General features: G+C 36.0%; 1 protein-coding gene across 9 annotated transcripts in view; it reads left to right on the forward strand.

Annotated features, from left to right (window-relative positions):
- Nucleotides 1-12674, forward strand: part of NAV3 (neuron navigator 3) — an 890032-nt gene that overhangs the window by 698964 nt on the left and 178394 nt on the right. For all 9 annotated transcript variants that reach the window (XM_050749287.1, XM_050749288.1, XM_050749281.1 and 6 more), the window contains one exon: nt 4144-4259. In XM_050749287.1, coding sequence (XP_050605244.1) covers nt 4144-4259 — 116 coding nt within the window. The remainder of the gene's footprint in view (nt 1-4143; nt 4260-12674) is intronic.

Below are 12674 nucleotides of genomic sequence, written 5' to 3' on the forward strand. Positions count from 1 at the left end.
AATACTTTGAAGGAATATTATGATACGTATTTTTTCTTTTTCCAGTTAATAGGAAGATAATGCATTATCAGTTTATGGGGAAACAGTGAATGATCCACTGCAATTTTCACCATATCTGTCAAAATGTACTTTCTGATTAGAGAACACACTTGATTCTAAAGTCTTTGTAAATTATTTCATGAATCAACTCAAATATTTTTATTTAACTGGTACAAAGCATGCATAAAAATAGAGGGTAAGTTGTGAGTCTTCAGAGATTTAACTGGACTTCTTTGATCATTTGTATAAAAGGTACATCTTTACCAGTTGGCATTGATTGGTCCTCTATAGACTGGAATTAAAATCTAATTTTGCTGTAACAAATTGTGAGGTGGAAATACTAGAGAAATGATGACTTGTAACATCAGTAGACATTTCTGGTCTCATTTAGATGTGAATATAAACCAAGCATGACTTCTAAGTCCTTTTTACGGTGATCTGAAGTTTACCTTCACCAAGTTCCATTCTTTCATTGATCAATCTGTTTCCTTATTAATGCTAATGTAGATCACTTATGTAGGGAATTTGATGAGAAATACATTGGAGAACTTAAGGTAAATAAGACTCTCTTGTGACTTAAACTAAAAGACATAAAAGAGTGAGTCTGCCAAAAATATGCACTGACACATTAACACAAATTTTAAAACGGCTTCCAAGACAAGACTGAGCTGTCACAAGTAGGAATACACTTTTTTAAAAGCATGTCTCAGACAGGGGGAGTGGGAACTTAACCAATGGAACTAAGTCTTTCATATTGAGGAAGATAGCCGCAAGTCAGCTTCTGAAGAATTCTTTTTAAGAGCTGCTTGCTTTTAGCAGAGCAAAAACTATAGTGCTAAAATACATTCCGAGTTTTCTTTTACTCCAGATTTTCTTAGATGGAGATAGAATCTTTGTAACTAACATGGCCACAAACATTCTGGCTCCTGTGACAGCTGTTGGTCTTGTTCTCATAGGAACCAGTTAGCCGTGGGCTTTAGACAAATATTTCAGTGAAATGCTTAATGTGACTCAGCTCGTAAAAGATGAATCTGTGAATACAAAATCTGCAGGACTAGAGGTCAACCCTGGCTCCCAGCCAGTTCAACAAAGTGCTGTGCCTCTGTGACACTTCTTGGCAGGCAGCCAGTCAGCTTTCCCTGGGGTCCACAATTTCACTACATACTCTCCATTTAAACTTCTTCAGCAACTAATAAAAATCCTTAGAACACTTCAGAGGATTGTTTCTCCCTTCGCTCAGAGACAATAGGCTAAGGAAGAGATCAGTGGGGAGTAGAGTGGCCTACAATAAATGAAGCCAGGTGGAAGAACAGACTTTAGAAATGAATGGGGAGGGACTGTCAGTAGATGGAGATATGTGAGGAATTGGGGTCCAGGAGAGAAAGAAACAGGCTACACAGAGAGCAGATATATTTGCCCTTTTAATATTGACCAGAATTTCACAAGGGAGGATGTATTTTCAGTCCTTTTGTAATAACAGTTGATTTCACAACTATTTTGCAAGGCAGGCATTTTTTCTTATTTTTACAGATGAACAAACAAGTTCAGAGAGGTGAAGTAACTTGCCAACATCACATGACTTGATAACTGATTAGTGATGGAGTCAAGTTTTACATCCAAACCCAGTATATGTACACATATGCTACTCTTTCTTGCATATGCTTTACCCACCAATAATTTTGTTTTACTCTTATGGCTAACATTATTTATCGATATATTTATAAAAGATTTGTTGACTGAAACTTATATTCTGATACAAGACTAGACACTGGGGATACAATGGTGACTTCAAACATGGAGAATAGGGCCTAGTCTGGGAGTTAAACGTTAATCAATTAATTACATTAATCTCATATCACAAGAGTATGAAGTGCTGAAAACATAGGTCCAGGGAGTACCAAGTACTAAGTGCTTATAATTGGAGACTGCCTGATCAGTGAAATTAGGGAGGATTTTTAAAGAAATAGTCACTTGAGCTAAGACTTGGAGGGAAGGAATCAACTGGATGAAGTGGGGAGGAAAATAATCAAGTGTAAAGACCCTGGTTGGGCAGGAAGCTATGGAAAGTGAGTAGAAGACTCTTGTGGCCACAGTAGAGAGAGGAGAGAGGAGTCTTGTGTGAGATGATGCTGGAGACCATCATCCCATGGGTTGCATGGGACCCAACCATGCAAGACCTTGTAAGTTCCATCAAGGTTTCACCTGAGGGCTCCATGAATCAGGACCAGGTTTGTTAATAAAATATTATGACTTCAGTTCTATAAATGATGGGTTTGACATATTTTTGTGACAACCAAGAAGAAATGTCAATTAGACAGTCTTTATATACATCGGGAATTCAGCGTAAAGTGCTGGGTTATAGTAAGAATTTTAGAATTCAGGTGTAAATAAATAATAGCCAATACAATGAATATGATTCAGATCATCTAGAGAAACTATAGACAAAAACTGGAAGAAGTATAGAATATTCCTTTGCTGAACTCCCAGGTTTCTGCTGTCTGTATCCCCACTTCTTTTTCTACTACCCAGAACCACAACATTTAATGATTACATAAAGGAAAACAATAGAATAAAGTAGAATCCAGAGAAAATGAGAAACACACTAGAGAATTTTTGCCATAAAAGCCAAGGTAGGACAGTTTGATAAAGGAAGGAATGAGCTGCTGTTCTAAATGCTACCAAGATATCAAATGAGTGGAAGACTAAAATATCTTTTAAATTTAGCTACTTTGAGGTTTCTTTCTGGCCTTAATGGTATATATCCTATCACTTAAATTGTGTATTTTCTTTCTTAATTTGTTTATGCTCTTTATATTCAGTTTTAAGCTAGAATAAAATAGGAATGGTCTGTCAGAAATTATTGGAGGCCAAAGCACAACCAACTTTGTATTGGAAAGTTTCTTTCTTGCATAGTTCTTTTTTTCATATGCTAATTCACATATATAACACATATATCAATACAGACAACATGTAGTTTTCCATAGTTTCTTAAAACCTAAGTGAACTTTTCAGTTTCTTGGCCTGTCAGTTAAATTTTGACTTTCTCTGATATCAATGATTATACTTTTTCTCTTGAAACTCAAATTTAGATTAAAAGCAAAATATTAATTAAACATTGATTCAAAAATGTAATACATTCTTCATTCACACATGAACATTATTTGTAAATATTCTTAAAGTAGTAAATATTGAAAGATCACTTGTCATGGCCCACACCTACTACCAGAAATAAAAGGGTAGATGTAAGGCAAATGAGATGTCTCAAAAGAACACAGTCCAGTATGCAATCCTATATTAGCTTGCCTCCTTCTGTGTCTTAGTAGTTCATGCTCTGAACATTTAAAGTGTGTTAGTTTGTGTCAAATATGCATTGAATATGAAGCTGCATTAAATTAAAAGCATATCTTAAAACATTTGCCTGTGCATAAAGAAACAATGCATGAAGTGTGATTAGAATATCGAAAGTATTCAGGACCTTTGTTAAGTGCTTTTCATTTAATTAGACATACTCTTTACAAGCTAATCACACGCACAAATACATACCCATGTACACACATAGACAAATGTGAAACAGATGATATGAAGGTAATTGTAAGAATGATAATTTGTTTCTGGTTGACTTTAATTGCTCTCAAATCTTTGGTAATTAAGTCATCATAATGATGTATATAGCATAGAACAAAATTATTTTTTTATTTTTATACATATTTTAAAATATTTTTATAGAATTTTTGTTTAAAAAAATAATTTTAGGTGTGATTTCAATACTTTCAGTATTCTCGCAAAAAAAAATACTTTGGCCATATTTCCTCTAAAATATCAAAAGAAGTTGGATCTTTTTAAATATTTTGCCCCCGAATTATAATCAACTATTGATAGTTATAAGCTTTGAAATTTAGACAAGTCCACTCCCACTTAGGTTGCATATGAAAAATAACAAAATTCTCCTATACATAGACAACTCTGGAACACTCTAGTCATAAAGAAATACTTATCTTGATGGAAAATTTGTAATTAATATTTCTTGTACTGTAGAACTTCCACTTTGATGAGTGACTGGTGATTATAATTGCTATTTCTTTCTATTTTCCTGGATAATTTCAGGGCACATTCAGAAAATGAAGGTACCTCTTTACCATCAGCTGACTCCTGTACCAGTCCTACAAAGATGGACTTATCATATAGTAAGACTGCTAAGCAGTGCCTGGAGGAGATATCTGGTAAGTGACCTCATCAATGCATAGGTCAAACCTAGGAATTTCTGTATTCTCCCCATAACACTTTTTATTAAATCATATTTGTGGTATACTGTTTTTTATGCAAAAATGGATTGTATATATCTCATGCTTCAAAGATCATTAGCTATTTGGCTATTCTGCTTAGGATGATCTCTTTGTTACTAAAAAAGGAATGGTAGTCCTTTCAGAAGTGAAGACTTTAAGTCATTTTGCCCTCAGTCAAATTGAATAAAATCAGAGAAAACCTGTATAATATATTTGGAGATTGAAAATAAACTAATGATTGGCCATGTAGATTCTCCATCGCTAATGCAGCCTTCTCTGTCATCAATTGTATACTATTTAAAACATTTCTACAGGGTGATTTCAAATGACCATTTTAAAAAAACTCTGAATAGGAAAATATTTTATTATATATGGATGATGTAAGAAAAAAATAATACATACCCCAGACACAGTTATCAGGTTTTTGTTGTGTATAAAATGGGATGCTGAGCTTGAGCGCAATGTTTTCTCTAGGGTCCAGGTAAGCCTAAGCATATATGGAAGACATTTGGTTTAATTTCATTACATATAGATCTATATTCGTAAGGAACCAAGAAACCTCCTAGCAAAATATATTGCCCCTGAAGGGCGAGAGATGAAAGAGTACTTTATCTGTTCCTAAGTATAATAACGCATGAAAGTAGGGTTATGTCTGTTGTTCCAGGAAGTCTCTGGCCCAAGCCTTGTGTATTCACAGCTAAGTTCAAATGAAGAAAACTAAATAAATTATTTAATTTTAAAAAATTACTGTGTACTCCGAAGACCCAAAGTGTAAGTATCGCTATGAAGCTCATGAAAATGACTCTATCACAAATTTGGGGGTTAAGAAACTTCCTCACTTTGGCAGACCTGAAAAGCATTTGGCAAGCATTAGACATGACTACAGCATCCTGCCGTGGATATTGACAACAATTACAGAAAAACATCCCAAGGGTACATTTTGGAATCAGCAATAGTTGATAACATTAGGTATCAGAGGTTTTATACGGAGATTACAACAAAGGCCCAGTACTAGGTAGGGGTAGAAATGGTAATGCCAAGACATAAATATAGGGATAGTAATTGTAGATTTTTCAAACACACGGGGGATGTGTTGACTTTCCATTAACTCTGTGTAGTACCATGGTCAAAATGATGCTATGCGTTTATTATGACCAGATGTTTTATAAAATTAGCATGACATGAAGATGCTTCATATATTTCTTTATACATAAATGTCTTCAATATGCATGCTAAGCACTAGAGCTAAAATCTGTAGGGGAGATGAATTTAGTAGAGTTTGAATTGCAATTTTATGTGAATTTCACAAAGGAACACTGTTTCCAGAAACTAATATATCACAGTATATCTGATTGAATAAATAGTCTGTATTTGATGTTTTCTCCACTTTCTTATTGTCTACCATTTGATCACTTTTTCATTTTTCCAGTTGATATTTCCTTTTAACATTCGGATTTTTAATAGAATACCTGAAAGTGAATATAAACTAGCAATTAATATAATAATTTAATGGGTTTATCAGAAAGCATAATATCATTTTGCAGCAACAATCAATTATTTACATAAAATCATAGTTTTCAGTCTAGGATTTTGATATGAATTCAATAAAAGAAAGAAAACAGAAAAATGGTGCAGTGAGACTTACCTACTTGTGTCAATCTTACTATCATCTCTTTAAATGCAGCCTATAGTGGGATAGTGAAAATGTTTCTCGATACTAACTTGAGATTTCCTAGAAGAATTGTGATATTTTTTGCAGTTAGTAAGTTATAAATTGAGTACTATAATTGAAGAAAGGTAGATGAGGAAATATGAGCAGGCCAGTCACAGAGATGATTGTCACAGAGAAATTAGATTACGTATCTTCATCATTTTAAGATTTTGGTTTGTGAATAACTATCTCTTACCATTTCTGCCCTAATTTTTAGTGATTTTAGTATCTACATAGGTGTTCTTTCTAACACCTTGGCCTCTCCACCCATGATTTTTGTCTTGCAGTCCCTCCTGAGCTACTTAGTCTCATCATCATACCCTAGATCTAGGCATCATCAGAAACTACTACTTTATGTGACCTCACTGTCATGCACTGCGCTCTCACTGATTGCACACTCCTATCATTTCAGTATTCTTCCTTTTGTTCCCTGACTCCAGCAATGATTCCACTAGGGTTTCCAATTCATTGATCCTACCACTTTTTACTGTTCCTCACCAACCTCTGCATATTTTTTCTTCTCTCCTTAGTCAGCTAATTTCCTGTAATAAGTGAATGTATTTTTATTTTTATATACCCTAACTCAATTGCCTCTCTCTCATTTGATGAAATCGTGACCTGGTTACATTTAAATCTCCATCTATTCTATACCAACAATGAATGAACCAGGAGAAAACACATCGCATGTCAATGCAACTCACTTTACGTTCAGGACCTCCAACCTCAAGTGAATATGTAATGCTCCTGGCAGTCAGTCTATATTTTTTATACCTTTTTTTCTCAAATGTCCAACATTACCAGTTCTATTCTTTCTCTTAACTGATGACCTTGATGTGTAACTTCACTTACAAAAGTGAAGCACAAAGAAAAGTTCACGAACCCCTGTCATCACATCTACCCAAGTATAACATTTATATCCACTTAATACCTATTTACTCTGCTTTTACTTGGATTACTCTCTCTTCTCTTTAATAGCTCCCTCCCAACCAAGTCACTTATTTTAGGCCATGGCATACTATCATTTCTCCAACCTTAATTTAAAAAAATAACTTCCCTTGACCCCAAATTTGTCCTCAAGTACTGTTGTCATTTATCTCCTTGTCTTATGGCATACTGTAAAAAGAGTAGGGTTCAATCACAGTCTCTTAGGCTTTTAACCCCACTTCTCCACTGGAACTGCTCTTATAGAAGTCACCACTAATGTCAACATGGCCAATCCAAGGATCAAGTCTCAGGCCTCATCTTATTTCACCTTGCAGCAGCTATTTGTCCTCTTCTAAGAAGGTTTCTTCCTTGGTGCTATAGTTTAGATACAGTTTGTTTGGCCTCACCAAGTCTCATGCTGAAATTTGATCCCCCTGGCCAGGCGCAGTGGCTTGTGCTTGTAATCCCAGCACTTTGGGAGGCCAAGTGGGGCAGATCACGAGATCAGGAGTTCAAAACCAGCCTGGCCAACACAGTGAAACCTCGTCTTTACTAAAATTACAAAAATTAGCCGGGTGTGGTGGTGGACACCTGTAGTCCCAGCTACTCGGAAGGCTGAGGCAGGAGAATCGCTTAAACCTGGGAGGAGGAGGTTGCAGTGGAGATCACACCACTGCACTCCAGTCTGGGCGACAGAGCTAGACTCCATCTCAAAAGAAAAAAAAGAAAGAAAAAAGAAGTTTGATCCCCAGTGTTGGAGGTGGGGCCTCATGGGAAGTGTTTGCATCCCAGGAGCAGACCCCTCATGAATGGCGCGGTGCCATTCTCCAGGGAGTGGGTGCATTTTCACTGCTAGGTCCCACATGAACTGATTGTTGAAAGTCACCTGGCACTTCCACTTTCTCTTGTTTATGCTCTCACCATATGATCTCTGCACAACAGCTCCCCTTTGCCTTTCACTGTGAGTGGAAGCAGTCTGAAGTCCTCACCAGAAGCAGTTGCTAGGAGCAGCTTCTTGTACAGCCTAAAGACCAGTGAGCCAAATAAACCTCTTTTCTTCATAAATTACCCACCTTCAGATAATCCTTTACAGCATCACAAATGGACTAAGATACTTGATTTTCAGGGTCATATATCCCCTTAGTTTTCCTCAAACCTTACTTTTCCTTCTTGGTCTCCTTTTCTAGTTACACTTTTTTCTTGATGATTTCTTATGGTTTAAATGATCCAGGTCTCTGCTTCTAGGTTTCTCTAGCTATAAATGCTCCCTTGGTGATTTAATATCAATATTATCTCATGGCTTTAAGTTTCATCTATATTCTGGTGGCTTACAAATGTCTCTGTCTGCTCTAGTTCTCTCCCCGAACTCTGGACTCAAATATCCAAATGCCAACACAATCTTTCCACTTGAATATCTCATAGACACTTCAAACATAGTGTATCCCAAACTGAACCTCTGATATTAACCTATAAAATTGTACCCCTGAAAAACTCTTTACGCAAGTCTTCTCCATTTTCATTAATAAGAATTTCATCCTTCCAGTTGCTCAAGCCTGAAACCTTAGACTTATTCATGACTCCTTTTTAATGCCTCACACCTGATGCCCTGATAGTCTATTCATTATAATATCTTGTTGGCTCCAGAAGTATTGTTTTCTATTTGTACTCAGAGACAAATGGTGTTTATAAATCAACTTTTTGGGATATTTCTCAGTATTTGAACTCTTGTTACTTTTCTCAGAAATCCAGAAACTGAAAAAATTTAGATGACACAATATCTAACTAACTATGAGAAATAAGGTACTAAGATAGCTTAGAATAATTGCATTTTTAAAATATATCCAGAATTTGCCAATTCTCCTTTTTTCCACTTTTGTCTATTAAGTGGCATCACCAATGGATGGTTAGTACATAGGTAGCACTCAATAAATGCATGTAAAATGAAATTAATATAATGGATATAGCATTAAAATGAGAACTACACTAAAAAAGGAACATAATAATTTTCAGATGAAAACAATAAACAGAAAAGATAGGAATTATCTCTTTGGCTTTGGAAGGCACTCAGGAAATAATCACAGTGAACTTATGATCAATTATACTATACAGAAGGAGTTGATATAAATGGAAAATAAAATTTTACTTTTGATTATGCCATCACTGAATAATCAAAGAATATAAGGAAGAAAATGTTTAGTCATTCTACACAAGTAATGTTACAGTTCAGAAGCCCTCCCTGTTGATCTGGGATTTTAAAACAGCACATTATAAAATGGAAGAAGGCCAAGGATGGTGTCTCATACCTGGAATAGTAGCATTTTAGGAGACCAAGGCAGGACGACTGCTTGAAGCCAGGAGTTCAAGACCAGCCTGGACAACATAGTGAGACCCTGCCTCTAAAAAAAAAAAAAAAAAAAATCAAATTATCCAGCCATAGTGGTGTATAGCATGTGTCTAGTTCAATCTACTCAGGAGGCTGAGGAGAGAAGTTTGCTTAAGCTCAGGAGTTCCACGCTGCAGGAGCCACGATCATGCCACTGCACTCAAGCCTGGGTGACAGAGCAATACCTTGTCGCAAAAAAAAAAAAAAAAAAAGTAGGGGCATGGGGAAAAGAAGGATAAATTTGTAACACAGGTTGAACATCCATAATTTAAAAATCCAAAATTCAAAAGATCCCAAATTCATAAATTTTTGTGTGCTGACATAATGCCACGAGTGGAAAATTCCAAACCTGATCTCCTGTGACAAATTGCGGTCAAAATGCAGGTGCACAACACAGTTTATTCAGCATTCTCAGGGGAAAACAGAGTCTCCCAGCCCCCTTTAGCCACTATGTATCTTTTCCATGCACACCTAGATTCCCGCATGCAAGCATACCCACAAAGGATAATACAATGGCATGTGTGCAGAGTGGACATGCCAATGGCTGGTTCCCCACAGTGTCCCACATTGGGCCAAGACCTATACGCATTACACTGTGGTTTTTCTTTTGTTTTTGTTTTTTTGCTTATTTTTCATTCTGTGGCATAAAGATACTGTTGAAAATGTCAAAAAGGCCTGAAGATACCCCTATGGGTAACAGTGATAAGAATAAAAGGAAGCGTTTATGTTTGTTTATAGCACAGAAAGTCAAGCTGTTGGAGAAACTAGACTGTGGTGTAAGTGGGAAACATCTTACAGAAGAGTATGGTGTTGGAATGACCACCATATATGACCTGAAGACACCAAAGGATAAATTGTTAAAGGTCTCCATTGAAAGTGATGAACAGAAGTTAATGAAAAATAGAAAAATACTGCATAAAGCTAAAAATGAAGATCTCAATTGTGTATTGAAAGAGTGGATCCATCAGTGTGACGGTGTACACATGCCACTTAATGGTATGCTGAAGGTTAAATAAGCAAAGATCTTTCACAGTGAACTGGCGATCGAAGGGAACTAAATATTCAATAGGCTTGTTGTAGAAATTTAAGAAAAGATATGGCATTAAATTTTTTAAGATTTGTGGTAATAAATAGGGAAGACATACATTGACTAGTTGGCCAAGATCATTGCTGATGGAAATCTGACTCTGGAACAAATCTTTGATGCCGAAACAACACACATTTTGATGCCTCAGAAAGATACTGACACAGAAGACAAGACAGCCCCTACAGGAAGTAAGGATGCCAAGGACAGAATAACTGAGATTGGATGTACTTATACAGCGGGAACCCATACGTGAAAACTTGTGATAACCAAAAGCTTGCGTCTTTGCTGTTTTCAGGGAGTGAATTTCTTACCAGTTTATTATTATGCTAACAAAAAGGCTTGGATCACCAATGACATATTTTCTGATTGGTTTTATAAACATTTTGTGACAGCAATTCTTGCTCACTTTCAGGAAGCTGGACTGAATGACTGCAAGAATTTATTTGATTATATTTATTCTACTCATTGTCTAGCTGAAATTATTATCAAAAACAATGCTTATGCCATGTACTTTCCCCAAAATGTGACTTGTTAATCTAGCCAAGTGACCAGGTTATCCTTCAATTGATAAAGAATAAATATAAAAACACTTCCTTAAATAGCATGCCAGCAGTAGTGAACAGAGGTATATGTGTGGGTGATTTTCAAAAGGAGTTTAGCATGAAGGATGTCATATATGCTGTTGTCAATCCTTGGAATTCAGTGACTAAATACATGGTTGTACCTGCCTGACACAACCTCTAGTCTGCATCTTTGTTCAGTGATGATGATGAACCAGGTGGTGACTTTGAAGGATTCCATATGTCAAATGAGAAAAACAATGATGTCTGACCCTACCTATTCCAAAAAAAAAAAAAAAAATACTTTCAGAGTCTATTAGTGGGCTGGAAAAAGTGGATATCAAAGAAATTTTTAACATTGACAATGAGGCTCCAGTTGTTCATTCACTGAACATTGATGACATAGCCAAAATGGTACTGAATTCAGGTGACTGTGATAATAGTAATGACGAAGATAACAATGTTAACACTGAAGAAAAAGTGCCAGAGACATGATGGAAATGCATGATGATCTTAGTGAAGAACTAGAGCAGTGTACATTCATTACAGAACAATAAATTATGCCAGTTGATAAAAATCAGAGAGCTTTCTAAGACAAAAACTGTTGTTAATGAGGCAGATGACTCTGGGAGAAACATTTTAAAAAGCTACCCAGCAGAATGCCGCCTCACCCCTAGGGGGCCCACTTCCCAGTCCCTCAACTGCTTCGGATGTTTCTTCTCACCTAAAAAAAAAAAATACAGTGTACAGTAACCTCTTAATCCAAACCCAGCATTGAATGTAGAGATGGAAAGCCTGTGGTTGTTTGTGGTTGCTGTTGTTTCATAGCTGATACAGGTATTCTGGCAATGCTACTGTGCTTCTTAGTGACTTTGAACACATTATGTTTTCACTGCATTCAAACTATGTCATATTTTTTACTGGTAATTACTTACGTATAAATAATTGCAATAAAATAATTGCTTATTAGTAGCATATAAATTCAGTCAGGAATGATGGTGATGCCACAAACCACAGATTGTCCACTTAGGTGACTGAGATAGAGACACCTTTGATTTCTGATGGTTCAATGCACACAAACTTTGTTTCACGCAAAATATTTTTTTAAAAATGTATTGAATTACCTTCAGGCTATGTGTATATGATGTATATGAAACATATGTGACTCGGGTCCCATCCCCAAGATATCTCATTATGTATAGGCAAATATTCCAAAATCTGAAAAAATTCAACATGCAAAACACTTGTTGTTCCAATCATTTCTGATAAGAGATATTAAACCTGTAATAGAATAACCCTATAAAAGAATGAACCTATCAGAATTCTAAAGCTCATGAGATGTTTTCTATATTAATGACAACTCTCTTTCTCAGAATCTCCATCCCTTTCTCATAGTTCTATAGTTCTATAGAACTGTAGAGGAGTTCTATAGTCTCCTCTTTCTGAGTTCTGGATGCTAGTGAAACCACAAAGCACATAAGCACCTGAATTTATTGCCAGGTTCTAGCTCAGACTGGCCCGCAGAATACACTTCCAAGATTGTTTGAAATGTGGAAAGAGAAATGTTCTAGGAATTGGAAAAAATATATTTTGGCCTTGGCACTGTGATTATTTAGCAATTATTTGGCCTCTGCCCTGCAAATTGCTCCTTGGTTCCCTTTTCTGTGTGATGACTATGATGATGCTT

This window comes from Macaca thibetana, chromosome 11 (assembly GCF_024542745.1).
Source record: "Macaca thibetana thibetana isolate TM-01 chromosome 11, ASM2454274v1, whole genome shotgun sequence".
Classification (NCBI taxonomy): domain Eukaryota; kingdom Metazoa; phylum Chordata; class Mammalia; order Primates; family Cercopithecidae; genus Macaca; species Macaca thibetana.